A 21,566-nucleotide genomic window follows, 5' to 3' on the forward strand; every position below is an offset into this window, starting at 1 on the left:
CATGGAAATGTTAGTCCACGCCCAAAATGGTCCCGGGTGGAAATCCGCGGCGGCACAACTCAAAGTCATGCTCGCATCGTAGTAGTATACCCGATCGAACGAAACCACATCTCATCGTGTTAGTAGTTACGAAATTATAATGTCGGAATAGATCACCCTGTAAACGTTAATTACATCGACCTAAACGTCCCAAAAATTTTCGCCAGTCGCCGCTGGCGAGGCTAACTCAATGCCATGTTTTCATCGTTGTCCATACCCGATCACATTAATTATTTCAATCCTGTTAGTAGTCACGAAGTTACAGTGTCGCAATGAATAATCCTGCAAACGTTACATCGACTCAGATGCTACATCAGTCTTTTCCGTCCTGGTACCCCATATGTCATTCTGATTTTAAAGACATTATTCACGTCAAAACGATAATCTTTGTCGTAGCGCGCTGTTTAAAAAGAATGATCTCTATCAAAGTCCTTCCCCATGCTCGCTTGATAGCACTCTTGCTTGTTAATTATGAGGGCGCGGCTTAGATGCATCTACACGGTTCAACTTTTCTTTCAACTTTAAGCATTCAAGCAATGCATGCAAGAGTGAATGAAATGCATCCAATTGTGCATGCCATTTTTCCACTAAAAATGGGAGCGCATGCGGCAATGAAAGCTACCTATCGCCGTTGGATATCTTGTGCGAATTTCGTTAAACAGTAGCATCTAGCGAGCAGCTGATTGTTCTAGGTGGTCGTGAATAAACTGAAAATTCTTTTGTTTGGTGATGGTGGACCTTTTAAGCTGAAAATGGCGGCAAGTACGATTAGCTTTATTGAAGATTATCGAAAATATGAGTGTGTATGGAGTGTTCAACCACAATTTTGCGAATCAAGTAGTCCTAAGTATTGGATTGATATTTAATATAATATACGTAGTGAAGATGACGTTGAAAACGGCGCACCATGTAGATACAAAATCTGCATGCATCTTTAATTGAACGTTCGTTTTCAACTTGATTTTTTCAATAGTCTACCCAAGTTGTACGCGTAAACGCATGGAAAATTGAACCGTGTAGATGCACCTTTTTTTCGACTAAAACCGAAAGTGCATGCATTATTGAAAGCTACCCATCTCTGGTGTGTATCTTGTGCGTTATTTCGTCGAGGAGCTGATTGTTCTAGATGACCGTGAATAAACTGAAAATTGTTTTCTTTGGTGACGGTGACTCTTTTACGCTGAAAATGGCGCAAGTACGATTAATTTTATTGAAGATTATCCCAAATACATGTGCCTATGGAGTGTTCAACCACAATTTTGAGAATCAAGTAAGACTTAAGTACTGGATTGATATTTAATATTAATAAAATATACTACAGTAGATAAGGCAAGACCTGTCCTGTGTCCTTATGTTATGTGCCTTGGCTATATCACCAATTGGTAGGGAGGGGGAAGATAGATTTTAGTTTTAGATTAATTTCCATGTCGATAGATTCATATAATATTAATCATCATGGACAAACTCTCTTTTTGATAGCTCATTCTTTCCTTTCTCACACAGCTCACATGCCAAGTTTCGTCTCCTCACCTTTACTTGATTCAAAAAGTTCCCGGAATTTGTAATTAATACAGAAATAAGTTGATTTACACAACATTCCCTTCAAAATAGTTCTCTTCCTCAGTGACACACTTCTGTCAACGCATATAGTGTTTGGAAGCAATCCTGGAAACCATTTTGTGAAGTAGCTCTCAGCGCTCTCGCATTTGCAGTGATTTCTTTTGCGCCCGCGAAGAATTTTTGTGCAGAATTTTTTGAACACTTCCAACGGAAATTCCAACCTCCGCTGATACGTTTTTAATAGTCTTTCGTCGGTCATCTCTAATGACATCCCGCACACGCTGTATGTTTGCTTCATTAATTGCAGTTGAAGGTCGACCGGAGCGCTGGTCGTCTTTGATACTCATACGGCCTTCAGAAAAACGTTTATGCCAAGTATAGACCTGCGTTTTTTTCATTGCTGCTTCACCATAAGCTTCTTGGAGCATTCTTAATGTCTCAGAAGGAGATTTGTGCAATAAAACACAAAATTTGATATTTGCGCGTTGCTCTGTGTCCCACATTCTGAAATGCGACGAACGATTATCACATAAACAACAGTCAATTCAACAACAACAATGACAGATCATGAAACTTCTACACATCTACAGAAGTGACATCATCAATGATGCCAACACAAGAAACAGAAATATACTACATAACATTATTCATTTCGGTGAAAAAAAAAAAAAATATTCCGGAAACTTTTTGAAACGATTATGTATATATATTATGTAGTGAAGATGACGTTCAACACGACACACCACGTAGACATAAAATCTACATGCATCTTAATTGAACGTGCGTTTTCAACTCAGTTCTTTCATCATTTTCCCCAGATTGCATGGAAAATTGAACCGTGTAGAGCAGCTTTTAACACACAGTTTGACAAGTTGAAGCATTTCTGTAATTATAAATAATTAACAGTTCTTAGAAGTGTCAATGATTTTGACAAGAGATCCGCATGTGTCATTCCAGACTCTATTTTATAGTCTTGTCAGGGCGCTGCGCAGCTCGCCGTTTGGTCCTGTCCAATTTATGTCATGGCATCCGTTGCGAAGAACTGCGAGATCTTTCTCGTCTTTGATATTGAGTAATTATCTTTGGTAATAGACTGAGTAAAGTTACGGGCATGGATAAATATTTATCCATGTTACGGGTGTGATCTATGGTTGAAACAGTTGAGTGGGAAAAGGCGTGCGTATTGCGTAAACATATAAATAGAGGAAACTGTCAAAAATTGTGTGTGCGTTGGGGTAATTGTAAGAACTAGTATTGTATTATCATTCTTTAACAATATGGTTCGCGTAATAACTCAGGAAACTTTCGATGATGTTGTGAAGGAAAATATGGAAGAATTTGATATGAGTCCTGAAGAAGCAGTACAAGAGGCAGTGCAACAGTTCGAAGCGCAAGTAGGTGTAATAGGTTAGGTACCGGTATTTTAATCTACTGAATTTCTACCTTAATAGCTACCGGTGTAGCTAGGCGACTAACGCGCTCGCCTGCCGATCCGGAGTTGCGCTCAGGCGCAGGTTCGATTCCCGATTAGTTTGAGTACCTGGTTGGGTTTTTTCCGAAGTTTTCCCCCACCTTAAGGCAAGTTCAGATGATCTATGGCGAATCCTAGGCCTCAATTCGCTATCACCAATTCCATCGACGCTAAATAACCCCGTAGTTAATACAGCGTCGTTAAATAACCAAGTAAAAAAAGTCCACTCTAACCAAAATGTGTTATTGTCGTTACGGTACATTCCATTGACCATTGTTCAAATCACAATATTGTGGTAACGCAAAGTTCTGTCATTATCAAATTGTAAAGTAAATTGCTATCTTGGCTAATAGTGAAGATAAACGAAATTAATAAACAGGGAAAATTTCAGTATTCATTCATTCATTTATTTTATTCCATAGATCTTACATGAGCAATGAAGCTTTAAGATGTGGAACAAGTCAAAATTTTACCATATTACAATTACAATTTTTACAAATTTTTATAGTTTTACAATTTAGTAATTTTCTACAATTTTTACAATTTTGTGCAATTTTTTACAATATTTGAGCGAGATGTAGTGAGATGAGGTGAGGTCCGAGGATTCGCCAAAATATTACCCGGCCTTTGCCTTTTGGTTGGGGAAAACCTCGGAAAAACGCAACCAGGTAATCAAATCAAAGGGGGGTAATCAAATCAAGGGGGTTGATGCCAAGGACTCGCCATAGACCATCCGGCTTCAGTTCCACGGCTGTGGAAAACCTCGGAAGAAACCAAAGACCAAAGGGGGATCCAATCCAAGCCCGAATGCAGCTCCGGATCAGCAGCCTAGTGAGTCTGCCGACTGAGCTACATCGATGGCTCTACTAAAAGTATACAATACATAGCCAATCAGATTATTAAATTTATAAACGCAAACGATCATTCATCAGTGTCCTCACTGTCAATTTATCTTAAAAGGGGAAGAGGGGGAAGGAAGGTAACGGTGTTCAGAAGTTTAGTCAAATATTTCAGTGGGAATCAGTATAGGTATAAAAATCTTCAAAAGATTTCATTTCATAGGCCTTATTATTTTGAACTGTGAAATCTCTTTACAATATTACGTGTTCAGTACCCAACTCCAGTGGAAATTTAATATCGCCTTAGGCCTAGGTACGTCATTTTGTGTCGGTAATAATTAAACTAGCAATAACCGTAGTAACTTAGTACCCATTTAATTCTCATTAAGGGCTTCACATACGAGTTTACTGATAAATAAACTTTTCTAATAGGCCAAGATAATGTCATGAAGTGATTGGTAATGTTTGTGTTTATCTACTTTACAGTCACTAGGCAGTCTTAAATAAATGGAAAATCTACATTGTTATACTCAAATTGATAATGTCACAGGGAGTGTGGCATTTTTAGATACACCTAGTACATTTTAAACTCTTCAAAATTGTAAAATTTCCAAGCAGAAGGAATTACCGGTAAATGATAATGAATGAGGCCTATTTCGTATTTTTTTTATTAAAAACAATATTAAGTTACAGGATAGATCAAGCAAACGAAAAAAGCTTGCAGGTAATTTTATTATGCCCCATTATGAAAATACTTAGGCCCACTACATTTTTGTTTAAGGCTTTAACCAACAAAAAAACTCTACATACATTTCATGTAGTATATGCAAACGTTTCTCACAGTATCCAAGTAACCAAGTAACAAACAAGTGATTATAGAGAGAGAAAAATCCAAAAAGAATAGCTGCCCTTGAAAAAGGGGTACCGAGTGGTAACAGCACCAAATAATTGTAAGTAAGTCTACTTTATTTTACCACAAGTAGGCTACTTCAGCCACATGTTAAATTTTGTTTAGGATGTAACTTTTTTGATCTTCTGAGCTTCTTATGTAGTTCTGCCATATGCTATAGACAACAATATCAATAATACACTAAATAATTATTGTTTTCATGACTACGGGACCTCATAGTCCTCAGTTTCTTGAATATTTAATGCAGTATAATTTAAAGAGAATTTATTATGAAATTTCCATGAAACATTACTACTTTTTTTTCAATCAATGTTTTGCTTAGGCCTGTAGGTTATTGTTTTTTGTGTAGGCCTACATATTCTACTAAGTTACTAAATTATTTTAACCACTGCCTGCTGTGTAAACTACCTGCTCAATCAAAGTTATTTCGCCGCTAGGTGGCAGGCAGTGCCCACCGTTATCAGAGTCCGCTATCTGACCGCTATTGACATTATCAGTGTATGCAAAGCCACTACCTGCCATTTAGCATTTACTCGCGCATAAACGTTGATTGGGCAGGCAGTGTAAGCAGCCATAGGATGTGATCCAGCAAGCAGTGATTTTAACAATTAAGCCTGTAAAATTTGTTCATTATATTCCATTGGGAGTTCAGACATTTTATAGGTCTGATGAGATTTTCCGAAATTTCCTTCAATCTAATCCTATTACAGTATTAGTAAACTAACTTCTGAATTATCTTTACAAATCTAAATTTCTTTTAGGCTATATCCTGCTGTCATTCTGAATAACACAATCAAATTATTTTTGTGTATTGTAAGGCTTGATGAAAAAAAAAAAAGTGTTGTTTCAGGGTGTTGATTTAAGCAACATTGTTAAAGAAGCTGTAATGGACAGTATTCCCGGTGCTTCGAGAAATGAACTTACAGCAACAATCAATAACTTAAGTGAACTTATAAAGAAATCTCCTAGACAAGATGATACAATTATTGAAGAGTTATTAACTGTGAAAGAAGAATGTAACAAAAGCATTGCACATAAAGTTTTTGCTGCTAAGATTGGGACCTATAATGTGTTGCTAGATATATTGGAAATGTGTCAGTCATCTAATGACATTGCAAATGCAGCGCTCAGTGCAATGATAGCATTGATGGCTGGACATCCAGATCTTTTGAACGAACGGGGAATTCAAATCATTATTTCATACTTAGATAATGTAAATGATGAATGTATACAGAAGAAAGTTCTGGAATGGACAAAAGAGTGTTGTATCAAACATGAACAAAATCGTCAGGATATATTTGCAATGAAGATACTCACAAGGTTGAAAGTATTATTGCATCAAGATGCTCCACCAGGAATTGTGAGAGGCGTATGTGGGGTTGCGAGGGCTCTTGTGTTGGATGACGACATTCGAGTGCAGTTTGGGAAGTCTCATGACCATGCGAGAGCTTTAGCAGAAGAGATTTTATGTACCCTGACAGATTTACTGAAAAGTAAGTTCACAAGCTTTCTTAATGCAATTAGGTAGGCCTACTTAGGTAGTTTGTCATATCATAAAATAATGTTATAAATTTTCAATCAAAGACACAACTATCTGCAAATGTTTATTTGCTACATGAATATAAGGTATATAAACGTTTTCGCCTTGTGGGGCATCATCAGATATATTAAAATTATGTGATCTGAACTTAGATTAAATTAGATTTACGAGGGGAATCCAGGAAATAACGACCGTTTTGTTGTAATAATTAAAAAAAATATATTTATTTGAAAAAACAAAGTCTGTTACATAACTGAAGCTTCCTTTACTTCTCTACATAATCACCACCTACATTTAAACATTTGTCGTATCTATTCACTAGCTTTAGAATTCCCGTGTTATACTCCTCTGCCGCCAGTTCATTAAGCCAGGTGTTCACTGTCTTCTTCAACTCTTCATCATTTCCAAAACGCGTACCACCCAGAAAGTCTTTCAGCTTAGTGAAAAGGTGATGTGCGCCTGTCTTGCAAGATTCTGTCGTTCACTTTAGTCTTGAGGTCTTCTGTGATGAGTGATGGGCGTCCGGGTCGAGTTTCATCGTAGACATTTGTTCGCCCATTGTTGAACATTTCACACCATTTTCTCACATTTCTTTCATTCATTACAGTATCACCATACACTTCTTTCAATTGCCGGTAAATTTCTGCAGGTTTCAAATGTCGGGCATTCAAAAATCGAATCACACTCCTCACCTCACAGTCAGCGGGATTATCAATCACGTCGTTCATTTTGAAGTAACACAAAATGCACAATGGCGACTTGTTGCAACCAGTACTCACAACATTATGAGAACACATGTTAAGGAAGCCAGTTGACCTTCAAACAAGGAAGGGGAGTCAGCTGCGCGGTGGGTATGCGCGAACGGTCGTTATTTCCTGGATCCCCCTCGTATAAAAGGCAAATACGAACATGGTGATAAAATTTCATGAGTTATATGTATACTAATTGTAACAAGAAATAAAATGATGAATTTCAATGTAGTATAAATTCAAATTGATTAAAATTGGAATTGTGTGTACATATAACTCATGTTACATTATAGTACATACTTTTCGAATAATGTTATGCAAATTATGATCATGTTAAAATGAATAAATGGATAATGTAACATGAGTTATATGTACACACAATTCCAATTTTAATCATATTTGAATTTACACTACATTGAAATTCATAATTTTTTTTCTTGTTACAATTAGTATACATATAACTCATGAAATTTTATCACCATGTATTACACACTGTTCGTATTTGCCTTTTATAAATCTAATTTAATCTAAGTTCATATCACATAATTTTAATATATCTGATGATGCCCCACAAGGCGAAAACGTTTATATACCTTATGTTCATGTAGCAAATAAACATTTGCAGATAGTTGTGTCTTTGATTGAAAATTTATAACATTATTTTATGATATTACTAGACACATCTGAAATATAAAATGAACTGCAAAAAGTTTGTCATATGTCTCAAATTATAATATTTTTGGCTAGAGAACCAGTGGTCTCCAGTACATTTCAGGCAGGGGCGTATTTTGCGGGCTACCGGGGCTACCGGCGGTAGCCCAAGGAAATTACAAAAGAAAAAGTTTATAATATAACATAATGTAATAATTTTATATTATTAGTTTTACCATAGTAATTAAAATTAAAGTAATTGTTAGATATATTTTGTGTAATAATAGGGTCAGCGGTAGCCCAAACCCATTAACCAGTATACGCCACTGATTTCAGGATAAAGAGATAAATAGCCTATTTACTATCTTCGTAATGGAATTTTTTGCATGTTCATCGTTTGTATTTACTCTATGTTGGCATAAGCAGTAACTTGGGGTTTTCTATAGCATGCGACACTGGAGGTTTTTTGAGGCAACTAAGCCAGGAGGTAATGGGTTAGGGTGGCCAATTCCTTTCCCCCTCCATTGCATACATTGCTGACTTCTTGAATACTTATAATTTCATTCACTTAGTGTCTGTTAAAACATAATTATATAACTTAGTGGATTTCTTCTAGGACTAGTGAATTTAAAATAGGAAAATATAAATTATATTAATTTGCATAGTAAAAGCGAGATATTTATGTTATATGTGAAGTGAACTTCAATAGGCCTACATATTGGACATTGGGGTCAATAGACAGAAAGACCAGACCTCTATCTGGGAGACTTTCGTCATGTTGTTATGACACTGATCTCTGATTTCAGAATTTCATGGTGATAAGGATACAGTTTGTGACGTAATTCTGACATTAACTGCATTGATTGTTAGAAATGAGTTCTGCCAAATAGTGGAGGAAGCTGGAGGTCTTACTTTTATTATGGATGTTATGGTCCATTATCCTGACAGTGAGGTAAGTCTTATTTACTTTAGGAACAAATTATAGTCAGAATAAGAAGGGAGTTTACTCGGAGAATGAAAAATGGATAGGCACTGATATGGTTGTTAACAGCAGTGATTTGAATTTGTCTGCACATTTAATTTATTTCGTCAGTTTATAATAATTTTACGAAAATACATGTTTGTGGCTGATGAAACTGGAAGCATGTGTGTCTTCAGTTACGACATGATGGTGAGGTTTATAATTCATATTTTGGTGAAATAAGGAATACTTGACCCAGTTTCCTTTTTAATTTTTTTAATGTGTCGTGGAATTTTATAAGTAATGTTAATGATTTGAAGTTACTCTTCATTAAGTTTCACTGTAATTCCATACTTTTAGTCTGCAGAGGACTAAAATATTTGTTGAAAAGCTGTAAAAGACTCATGTACCTCAAGGGGTAGGGATATTTCCATTTTATTGGGATATTTCAAAATTATAGTTTGTTCTTTGTATAAAGTGAAATACACTCAGGGACAAAAATCCGGACACTTCTATATTTGCTTGTATTTTGTTGCCAATTATTTCAAAATGAAACAAAACTCATTTAAACAAAATAATGTTTCATTTAGCACCTTATACGACAACATTTGAAAAAAAAAATCTCTGATGAGAAAATTTACAAAAAATTACAAAGGGCGTATAACTATGGCATCATTTGGTCTAACTGTTTTTTCATTTTATGGTGCCTTAAACTTTAAAAACTCTTTTTAGTAACGGGTATTACCCCCTCTGGCTTGAATAACTGCATCCATACATCTTGACATGCTCTCAATTTAGTTAGCAATGTCTTCTTGAGGAATAAGTTCCCATTCTTCGCCAAGTGCTCGCTTCAACTCTTGTAATGATTCTGGTCTCGGTCATCTATTCTTAACACACTGTCCCAGCATGTCCCACACGTGTTCAATTGGGTTCATGTCTGGACTCCTTGCTGGCCATGGAAGAACATGGATTCCCACTTCTTGGAGATAATCTCTGACCGCATGGGCAATATGCGGCCGTGCATTATTATGCATTAAAACAAAATTATCGCCTACAAATTGGCCAAATGGCACAACATGATCAGCCAAACATTCATTTATATACCTATCAGCTGTTAGTCTTCCATTTTCAACAAAAACCAACTCTGTATGAGCATCCGTACACACTCTTGCCCAAACCATCACTCCACCACCTCCATACGGCACATTTTTGGAAATGCAACACTGTGAAAATCGTTCTCCCCTCCTTCTCCAAACTCTTTCACGTCCATCAGGTGAGCACAGATTGAAACGGGACTCATCGGTGAACAGAACACAGCTCCACTGTCCATTTCTCCAATCCCTGTGATCATTTGCAAAATGCAGTCATTCAACTCGATGCATCCTGAGAAGTCTGGGACCAGTTGCAGGTCTACTTGATATCAGTCCACTTGCTTTCAACCTCCTTCTAACTGTTTTGGCCGAAATTGGGCGTCCATGCATGTTAACAAATTGCTGGGCTACATTAGTAGCTGGCAGGTTGCGCTCCCTAAGAACTCTCAACACCATATACCTGTCTTCATTTGGATTTGTAGCTCTTGGACGACCCGAACCTGGTCTTCTGGTATATTCTAGGGTCTCTATATACCGTTTTATGGCATCATGGGTTGTGCTTCTAGCCATATTCATAACATTTGCAATGTAACGTACACTGCGTCCATCATCATAAAGGACTACAGCTCGAGCCACATCTTCAGGTCGCATCTTGTTTTAAGACAAATGTTACAACCCCACTTAAACTCAGTAAATGTAAAAATAAAGAAATAACAAATGATAACGATAATGGAGCACAAAATGGTTGAGACAAAATTGTTATAGCTGAGACTCCGAAAGCAAAATTGGTTGTAATAGCTTGTTTATAAAACAAAAAACAATCAACAATGTATACACGTCTCCATAACAACAGATGGCTACCATAATATTGTATGAGAAGATAATGTTTTGCAAAATACCAGCAAATATTAAAGTGTCCGGTTTTTTTTGTCCCTGAGTGTATTACCAGGACTGACGAACCTCTGAACTTTATCAAAATTGCATTTACATTCCATATGCAATTTCGATCAGAGTTTTCTCTAGGTAATATTTCACTATGGTTGGCAAAAAGCTTGGTAGATAGATAGGTAAATAGAAATCAAGTTTTTGTAAAGCCGAGGATGAGTGACAGGTTAGGTTCGGTTTACTTAGACTTTTGGTATGCCTTGTGTAACACTTTTTAATAGATAAAAAAGAGTTTTCGTAAGGATCCGCCAAGTTAGCTCTGTAGCATTGCGTCTGCTTCCAGACTAGCTGGCCCGGGTTCAATTCCCAGAGGAGTCAGAAATTTTAATGTAAAATTTCTACTTCGGGATTAAAAGAGATGGCGATGCACAACTTCTAACCACTAAATCGTGCACTAATATGCCTGGGTTAAATCCGAAATCTCTCCGCAGTGCACATAAAGGGAAGGCATATGTCACTGTTGATAGTGATTCGTTTGTTGGATGGAGACGTTAAGCCTGGTGGCTCCCTTGGTGCTGTTCGACAGGAATAGGCTATGTGCTGGCACTGGGTTTCCCCTTCTCCCTTCCTCACCATCATCCTCCTCACCTATTCCCTACATTATACTTACATGGACACTTACACATACAGTCACTCTAGTACACAATGTAACTCTTCACAGATACACATCACCAGCATGGCCTGCCAAAGTGGTGTACAAATTGAAAATGGGTAACAGTCCTTCCATCTATCCGCAATATTCGGAACCCGAGTCACACAAGTGAAGTGTGTAGGCATTAGATAACACACAGTTTTCGTAAGGTCTAGGAACAGTGACAGCTTAGTTTGTTCAGATTTTTGGTATGCCTTGCTTTACATTTATTCAATTTTTAGGTTAGGTTATTGTAGTGTAGAGTAGATTCATTTAGTACAAATTGTATTGTATTCACTGCTTTCTACTTTTCACTACCTTTTATATGGTCATTTGCTTTAAAAACACTTTCTTTCAACATTTGTAACACATTAAAATACGTCTGAATTGATGAGTTTGAGAACTAAAGAAAATGTTTTTTCCAGAATATTAACCAAAGGGGTTTTTGATGTATTCTGGATTTATGAAATAGATTGTAATTTAGTATATTTTATGTCTATTGCAACAAACTGTTGCTCATGACATTAATAAACGATTGATTGATTGAATAATTTGCACTGGTTTATATGATAAGGGAAATAGGATTGTAGGTGTAGGATATTTATAATAGATTTGTCTTGAGCTTTTGTTATGAGAGGGGCAGAAGAAATGTCTGAAGTTGGTATGAAATGCAAGTGTACTATTGTTATTGACTCTCAAGCCAAGGTTAAGCCTGTGATGGCGTATTACAGGAGGGAGAAGGTAACATCTGCTTTCGATTCTGAAGCTAAGGGTGAATCTGCCATGGTTTGTAAAGAAAGGAGAGGGAAGATTAGGGAATGGGAAAGTCGTGTTATAAGGAAGAAGTGAACTTTGGAGGTTAGAAGGGAGTCAGAATTAGGTTACAGAGCTTTAAGCATTGGGCTTACTGCTGTCATCCTTTCATCTTTACAAGGAAAAGAAATAAAATAGTCGCATTGTATACATTAGGGGGTGAAACCATTCCGGAAGTTAACAAATGTAAATACCTCGTAATAACATTTAGCAGCGATCTCGGCTGGGGGGAACACATTACAGACATAGCAGGAAAAGCATGGAGAGCGTTACACTTTGTGATGAGGATACTAAGAAAAGGCTCCGATAAATCCAAAGAGATTGCATATAAATCACTAATACGTCCAGTAATTGAATATGGTGCTGCATGTTGGGATCCTTACAGATTAGAATATATTAAGACACTGGAAAAGATTAAAAAACGGGCTCTCAAGTGTTGTCGGAAAAATTCACCATTAAAATGGGACACACTCACGGACAGGAGAATGCGAATTTGATTATGCGCACTGTTCAAAATATACAGAGGTGAGCCTGCCTGGAGAGAAACAAAAAATAGGTTGCAGCCACCAAATTACTCTTCAAGGAACGACCACTCATATAAATTGAGGGAAAGAAAACAGAGGACGGACACTGGAAAGTTTTCTTTTCTCAATCGTATTATCAGGGACTGGAATGCTTTACCTGCAGACTTACTAAAGGCTTTACCAACAACCAAAAATGTATTTAAAAGTAGGCTTAAGGACTTTACTAATAGACGGTAATTATACACAGTATTTAAAGGGTGTAAATGATATTTTGTTATTGAAATGTTGTATCACTGAAGAATTATGTTGTGTCAGTGAAGTGTGTTGTGTAAGTGAAACGTGTTCCTGTCGGTGAAGCTTTATAGTTTATAGTGGCAGTGCAAAGTATTTGAACAGTGAAATGTTTTTGAAGTATTAGTGAAATCAGGATAGAATCAGTGAAATGTGTCGTAGTTCCAGTGCAGTGAGTGAGTTGACAGCGAAATGAGTGTAATGTTGAAAGGTACTTGTGCAGATATGAACATATCATACTCGTGGGTTTTAGTTCGAACTTAGGTTTAAGATACAAATTAGATTTATTTTAAATGTTATTTTAAGTGATTGTGCTTCATTTAATTTAGGATATTCCCTGTTATTATTATTATTATTATTATTATTATTATTATTATTATTATTATTATTATTATAAATTATTGTTAGTATTAATTATTATTATTACTAGGCCTAATTGTATTTTTAATTAATAAGTTTATTATTGTCATTATTGAGTGTAATTAGTTACCACTGCCACCGGGTATATACCCATTGCAGTATGAATGGTACATACATCATTTCTCTGCAGTTTTTTATTACTGTTGTCACTTATGTAATAACAGTGGGGAAATAAAGCATGCACCATTTTTATCAGAAGACTGACTCTTTGAGTTTCCTGGATCATACATTTTACAGAATAGATTATTGTTGGAGTATCTGGAATTGGTGCCAATCACAATGAGTATTTCGGTTATTGCACTATGGAGACAAGAATGAATGACCTTTCTGTTTTGTGCTTTTTATTTCAGAAGTTGAATCGACTGTGCCTGAAATTGGTGAAGGGACTTGCTGGTAATGATAATGTGAAGATAAAAATAATTAAGCATGGAATTGCTCCATTCCTAATATCAGCAATGCACCGACATGAGGTAATGATGTTAGATTTTTCAGTATTATGTGTGTATCATATATATCGAAATGATTAATTTACAAATGTATTTGTTTCGTGAGTACAATTAATGGAGTAGGTGAATTAGTTTAATCTGATATGGACTATGACATGTAGTGTACTTTTTTTCTGTTTACAATAAAACGGCCAATTTTAAAAAGAAGATAGCTTCACAAGGGATAACCATTTCATTATGTTGGAATATACAGCAAGGATGGTCTTTTTGACTGGTAGCCTCCATTGTTCATGCATGAAAGATTGTCATACTATAACAAAAACTATCAGAATTTAAACTATCGAAAATTTCTATCTGATTGTATGAAATTGAACGATAATTGAGGTGTTTTTCTGGAATAATAACTTAACGTTATATTGAATCCATAATAACACATCTCCCTCCTGACAAAATATTATTTCCCTCCAACAAACTGTTATACAAGATCTAAATGCTCTCTCAATTAATATCACTCAATAAAAGAATTGTATTCCAGTGGATAATAATAATAATAATAATAATAATAATAATAATCTTTATTGTCATTGAATGAAAAACTTTACTATCGACATTGTCAAATGTTACAATCTTACTGCAATACATTTCATAGATATACAAAATAAAAATTTAATTATAAAAACAATGTAGATATTTATCAAATTCTTAATATAAAGTTAAAAGTACTATATTTACTAGATAAAAGACAGTATCAATTGTCATATGTTTAATAACTAATTAAGAATACTACAAACAGAGGCTAATAATAAACTTAAAAAATGCAACATAAGGTAGTGCAATTTGCTCTGTTCATTAATACATTGAAATTTAAATGTAAATTGATTTACCACTAGGTTTCATTTAAAATCTCATTATTAAAAAAAATTAAGAAACAACAACCATAACATTTAAAACTGCATTGTTTAAAAATGTATGTCAATTTCAAAGAACTCATTTATTGAGTAAAGTGGGTTTTTAATTAACCAACTGTACAATTTTGTTTTATAAATTTGAACAGGAAGAAGTTGAATGTTTATAGGGAGCTTATTAAATAATTTGATTCCAATCAATTTATAGTATTTTTTTGTCACACTAAGTCTACAAAGTGGATAATCTAATAATTGCCTATTCCTCGTTGTATGATTGTGTACCTCACTTCTCATATTAAAATCTTGCAAATGTTCTTTCATGAACACTAGAACATCATATATGTACAGATTTATGACGGTTTGAATACCTGTCTGTATGAACAGAGGTCTACAGTGTGTTCTAATTTTTGAAGCTGTCAGTATTCTAATAACTTTCTTTTGAATTAATAAAATGTCTGTCATATCACTAGAATTTCCCCACAAAATAAGTGCATATCTGAATACACTTTGAAAAAAGGCAAAGTATGCATTTCGAACATATTCAAAACTAACAATGTTCATCAATTTTTTTAACAAATAGGTTACAGAAGATCACTTAATGCATACATACCTAATATGTGATTTCCAAGATAGATGTCTATCTATGAGGAAACCTAACAGTTTAATATCCTCTTGGTTACCCTCACTAATATCTTTTTTAGTAAATGTCAACATTTGTGTTTTTTCATCATTGATAAAAAAAACATTTTTATGAAACCAAACTTTACGCTGATGTAATGTGCTTTCTGTTTGTTCTGTAAGAATATCAAGTGACCTATTAACATTTAGGAAAGTTGTATTATCTGCATACAAAATAACTTTAGAATTACGGTTTACAAATTGTCCAACATCATTTAACATAACTATAAACAGGAAAGGACCCAAAATGGAGCCCTGAGGAACCCCCGCTAAATCCATCCCATTGTGGAATCCTGTGAAACGAGAATGCTAAAACTCCCCCCACTCTTTCCCCTAATTGCCCCAGTTGGCTTGGCATTGAATATAAATGAATATTTTTGTTTCATGTACTTAATTTTTTATGTATGAACTTTCAAAATTGATAATGAGTGAAGTAGGTTGTAACAGATTTGTCCGTGCTTAGTTTTAATGCAATAAGGACAGGTAATTTTACAGGTTTGTCACTTCCAGTTGGAATTTATGTTATTTAAATAATATTTTAGGCCTCAGCTGGACTTGTAGGAGCTGGCTGTACAGCAATGGCTGCTCTTACTCTGAAGTGCCCCACGAATGCCAAAGTTCTCTATGATGATGGAGCACCAGAAGTTATTTTGCAAGGCATGAAAATTCATTTAAATGATTCATCAGTGCAGGTTTGTGTACTGTTTTCTTAATTATACTTAAATTTATTTGTAATATTACGTTTTTAGTAAAAAAATGTACATATTCATATTAATTCTCAAATTATCATATTTAACTTATTGGCTTAATGGTTACCAAGCTTTGTATTGGATGTGAGATTCGAAGATTCAAACTTGATTGAAGGCAATTCATTTTTAAGGATGATAGAAATCCTTGGTATGACATGTTTAAAAAAAAGTGACGCACGAGATCATGTATCACAGGCACTAAACAAAATTCAGTTGTGCTAGGGGTAATGATTTCTGCCTTCGAGGTACCTCACTTCAGAAATGGAATTCTTGATATTGCCAGACCAGCAGAATCTAAGAAGGTCTGAATTGACCATATTTGAAGACATGGGAAATCAACTGAGCAATAATTTAGCATGTATGTGTGTACTTAATGCTCAGGATTTAACAGTGACGTTACCTTCTTTCTTGCTTCTCAATATTTGGATGCAAGGTCCACAAATCTCAAGAGATTTGCAATTTTCCAGACATTTAATATCCATATCCTCCTCCTTTGTGCATAAAAAGGACTTAGGAGAAATTGATAAACCGATTTGATGGAAGTGTTCCAATAATACAGTAAACTTTCTATGATTTGCTTGCATTTATTCATGTGTTATCCCTTTTAAACTTGCAATGCAAACAATAGCTCTTGTGTAGCAATGAAGCACTTCTTGCATTCAGTTCATATCAGGCATCAACCAGTTGTTATTGGTGGGTTACATAGATAAACATGTGTGGAAACTTAAGGTTTCTTTGTTTAGTTAGTTTCTTTAAATATTTATGATTTCATTTTGCATGTCATTTCATTTACTGTATTCCATAGACCTTATATCAGCATTAAAGCTTTAAGATGTCGAACAGTTTAAGAGTTACACAGTTTCTTGACGAGATGAGGTTAAGCGAGGCCGAGGATTCGCCATAGATTACCTGACATTTGCTTTACAGTTGGGGAAAACCTTGGTAAAAACCCAACCAGGTAATCAACCAAACGGAAATCTAACCCAAGCCCGAGCGCAGCTCCGTATCAACAGACAAGTTTGTCTGCTGATCAAGCTACACTGATGGCTCTAAAAGATTGTACAATACATAATAAGTAGTTGAACTATACAAAAGAAAATGCAATACATAGCAAGCAGTTGAACTATACCAAAACACAATACACAGAATATTAATTCAATTTACAAGCCTGAACAATTCTTCATCTGAGCCATACAAAATTATGCAATATATAACGTGCCAATTAATTCAATTTATAAGTACACTCAGGGACAAAAAAAACCGGACACTTCTATATTTGCTTGTATTTGGTTGCCAATTATTTCAAAATGAAACAAAACCCATTTAAACAAAATAATGTTCCATTTAGCACCTTATACGACAACATTTGAAAAAAATAAAAATGTCTGATGAGAAAATTTACAAAAAATTGCAAAGGGCGTATAACTATGGCATCGTTTGGTCTAACTGTTTTTTCATTTTATGGTGCCTTAAACATTAAAAACTCTTTTTAGTAACGAGTATTTCCCCCTCTGGCTTGAATAACTGCATCCATACGTCTTGGCATGCTCTCAATTTGGTTAGCAATGTCTTCTTGAGGAATAAGTTCTCATTCTTCGCCAAGTGCTCGCCTCAACTCATGTAACGATTCTGGTCTCTGTGTCTATTCTTAACACGCCGTCCCAGCATGTCCCACACGTGTTCAATTGGGTTCATGTCTGGACTCCTTGCTGGCCATGGAGGAACATGGATTCCCACTTCTTGGAGATAATCTCCGACCGCATGGACAATATGCGGCCGTGCATTATCATGCATTAAAATAAAATTATCGCCTACAAATTGGCCAAATGGCACAACATGATCAGCCAAACATTCATTTATATACCTATCAGCTGTTAGTCTTCCATTTTCAACAAAAACCAACTCTGTACGAGCATCCGTACACACTCCTGCCCAAACCATCACTCCACCACCTCCATACGGCACATTTTCGGAAATGCAACACTGTGAAAATTGTTCTCCTCTCCTTCTCCAAACTCTTTCACGTCCATCAGGTGAGCACAGATTGAAACGGGACTCATCGGTGAACAGAACACAGCTCCACTGTCCATTTCTCCAATCCCTGTGATCATTTGCAAAACGCAGTCATTCAACTCGATGCATCCTGAGAAATCTGGGACCAGTTGCAGGTCTGCTTGATATCAGTCCACTTTCTTTCAACCTCCTTCTAACTGTTTTGGCCGAAATTGGGCGTCCATGCATGTTAACAAATTGCTGGGCTACACTAGTAGCTGGCAGGTTGCACTCCCTAAGAACTCTCAACACCATATATCTGTCTTCATTTGGATTTGTAGCTCTTGGACGACCCGAACCTGGTCTTCTGGTATATTCTAGGGTCTCTCTATACCGTTTTATGGCATCATGGGTTATCATGGGTTGTGCTTCTAGCCGTATTCATAACATTTGCAATGTAACGTACACTGCGTCCATTATCGTAAAGGACTACAGCTCGAGTCACATCTTCAGGTCGCATCTTGTTTTAAGACAAATGTTACAACCCCACTTAAACTCACAAAATGTAAAAATAAAGAAATAACGAATGATAACGATAATGAAGCACAAAATGGTTAAGACAAAATTGTTATAGCTGAGACTACGAAAGCAAAATTGGAATATTTGATTTGTTTATAAAACAAAAAACAATCAACAATGTATACACGTCTCCATAACAACAGATGGCTACCATAATATTGTATGAGAAGATAATATTTTGCAAAATACCAGCAAATATTAAAGTGTCCGGTTTTTTTTGTCCCTGAGTGTATATACAATTCAAATTGAATTTACAAGAATATACAAAAATATGCAATACAGAGTAAGCAGATTAATTCTCAATTTACAAGTATAAACAATTTATCTATTGAGCTATACATTAAATATACAATATATTGCGAGCAGATTAATTGAATTTTCATCATACACAATTCATAAGTTGAGCTATACACAGACACAGTACGTAGATTAATTCAATTTACAAGAAAAAACAATACATTAGTTGTGTAAAAGGTATGAGTATGTAAAAATTAGGTTAATTCTGTTCTGACCTCCTCTAATGATCCTTCAAAGCTTCAGGATAATTAAGCAATACAGTAATACATGAGTAGTGAACTCCTTTTTCGTAACGGCTTAGATTAACAGAGGGTAGATGGAGATCTGATTTGTGTCTTGTATTAAAATTACGAATGTCTTGTTCAGTACTAAATGTGTCTTGGTTTTTTAATATGAAACATCATTAGGGAAAGAATGTACTCTCAAGGCAAAGTCAAGATTTCTAAATGCACACCAGTCATTATCCTTATAGCTTTCTAAGGTTAAAATTGACTGTCAGACAAAATTACCTTAATATTTATACATGTTTTATTTCTTATTTTACAGAAACAAGGCAGTTGGGCAATTCGGAACATTGTGTCTCGTGATAAAAGTTTGGTTACTGGCTTCCTAAAACTTGAAGCTGAAGAAATTCTTAAATGTGCAATTAAAATACATGGCAATAAATGCGAATTTGACGCCAAAGCAGCGTTGAGAGATTTGGGCATAGATGTTGAATAAGAATGAAAAGCAGTTATGCATCTGTGACATGTAATATGCTGTGGCTTCTACGGTTGCATTTTGATTGTATCTGACCTCATAATGTGAATGCTTTATTAAGAATATAATGTCTTAAGCAGAATCTTAAAAATATTTTTTAATATATTAATAAATATAGGCCTATGTATTAATTAATTTAATATTTAATTTTGTAATGTGTTTAATCTATTTTATGCTACATGTTAAGTTTTGATTTATACAGTTTTTTAATATATTGCTTTAAATGAAGGAGTGTAATATCTTTATTCGTCACCATCATCATTAACATTAATTTTCCATTTAAGTATAAGACTTAATTGTCTGTTATGATGTTAATGCTGAATGTTCAGTCCACTTCTTCTTTGGAAGATCCAGGGATCTGTTCCGAATTGAGGGAAATTGGAATTGGAATTTTATGTGGAGCATACATTGTACATGATTTTTTTATTGAAGCTGGTAATTATTTATAAAATGCTGTTGCGAAGCCAGTATTTAAAGAGTGGGTAGGCAGAACGTAGTACATTACTATGTTATCAATGAAGAAAATATACCTGTTGCTGTAATAATAATAATCTGTGGCGCTACAGTCCGTGAAGGGCCTAGACCGACCAGCTGGCTGCTGGCCTCACGCCCACATGCCGAAGCAGAGGTGGACGATCATCCAACCAGAATGGAGGTATCATGTGGTTAGCACGATGATCCCCCCAGCCGTTATAGCTGGTATTTGCAACCGGATTTCGCTACCTATCGTAGCTCCCCAAGTGCATCACGATGCTGGATGGGCACCGGTCCCATACATTGGCCGAAATTTCATGAGAAAATTTCTTCCCCCATGAGGACTCGAACCAGCGCGCATTCCGTAACGTGAGTCCTAGGCGGGATGCCTTAGACCGCGACGCCATGGCGCGGTACCTGTTGCTGAGGTCTTTAAAAGGCGCTAAATTAAATGTAAACAACTTATATTACAAAAATGTTACTGTATTAATTTTGTCTCTGAAAAATTGTTGACATTAGTTAGAGCTCAATTTCCACACTTGTGGAGTAACAGTTAGTGTGTCTGACCACAAAACGAGTGATCTGGTTTCGAATCCAGTCGGGACAAGTAACCTGGTTGAGGTTTTTTATGGGGTTTTCCCTCAATCCAATATGAGCAAATACTGGGTAACTATCGGTCTGGACCCTGGACTCATGTTACCAGCATTCATTCCATTCAGCTGCTAAATAACCTGAGATGTGGATACAGCGTCATAAAATAATCCACTTTAAAAAATCCAGATGATCTAAAAAGCATGATGACTATTTTTTTCGACAAATCCAGATGATCTAAAAAGCATGATGACTATTTTTTTCGACACCCAGGGAGTTTTGCACAAGGATTTGTTTCTTCTGGTTAGACAACACAGACTTCTAGTGTCACTTCTTTTGGCTGCTACATAAGGGCGTTGGTCACAAAAAACCACAACTATATGTAGCATGACAGAAACTGGCTCCTGCACTTCGATAATGCTTCCACACAACCATCTTCAAAACACGGGATTTTTATGCTGAAAAACACTATGACAGTCATTCCCATCCTCTGTACTCACCGGATTTAGCCCTTTTTGTTTACAAAAATTAAATTGAGGTTTAAGTGGCAGTGTTTTGACACTGTTGAGAAGATCGAAGCTGAATTGCAGCAGGTTCTTCACGTGGTTCGAGGCAAAGACTTTCAAGGAGCAATTGACGTATGGCAGAAGTTGTGGGATCA

At 35.7% G+C, this 21,566-nt stretch overlaps 1 protein-coding gene across 1 annotated transcript; it reads left to right on the top strand.

Annotated features, from left to right (window-relative positions):
* The first annotated feature begins 2,679 nt into the window (after positions 1 to 2,679).
* LOC138693154 (armadillo repeat-containing protein 6 homolog) lies at positions 2,680 to 20,068 on the top strand. Its single transcript, XM_069816844.1, has 6 exons — positions 2,680 to 2,993; positions 5,670 to 6,312; positions 8,566 to 8,711; positions 13,786 to 13,905; positions 16,007 to 16,156; positions 19,628 to 20,068. The coding sequence occupies exons 1-6, from the start codon at positions 2,877 to 2,879 to the stop codon at positions 19,799 to 19,801; spliced, it is 1,350 nt and encodes a 449-aa protein (XP_069672945.1). The 5' UTR covers positions 2,680 to 2,876; the 3' UTR covers positions 19,802 to 20,068.
* The last annotated feature ends 1,498 nt before the right edge of the window (positions 20,069 to 21,566 follow it).

The sequence above is a fragment of the Periplaneta americana genome, chromosome 17 (genome assembly GCF_040183065.1).
Source record: "Periplaneta americana isolate PAMFEO1 chromosome 17, P.americana_PAMFEO1_priV1, whole genome shotgun sequence".
Lineage (NCBI taxonomy): Eukaryota > Metazoa > Arthropoda > Insecta > Blattodea > Blattidae > Periplaneta > Periplaneta americana.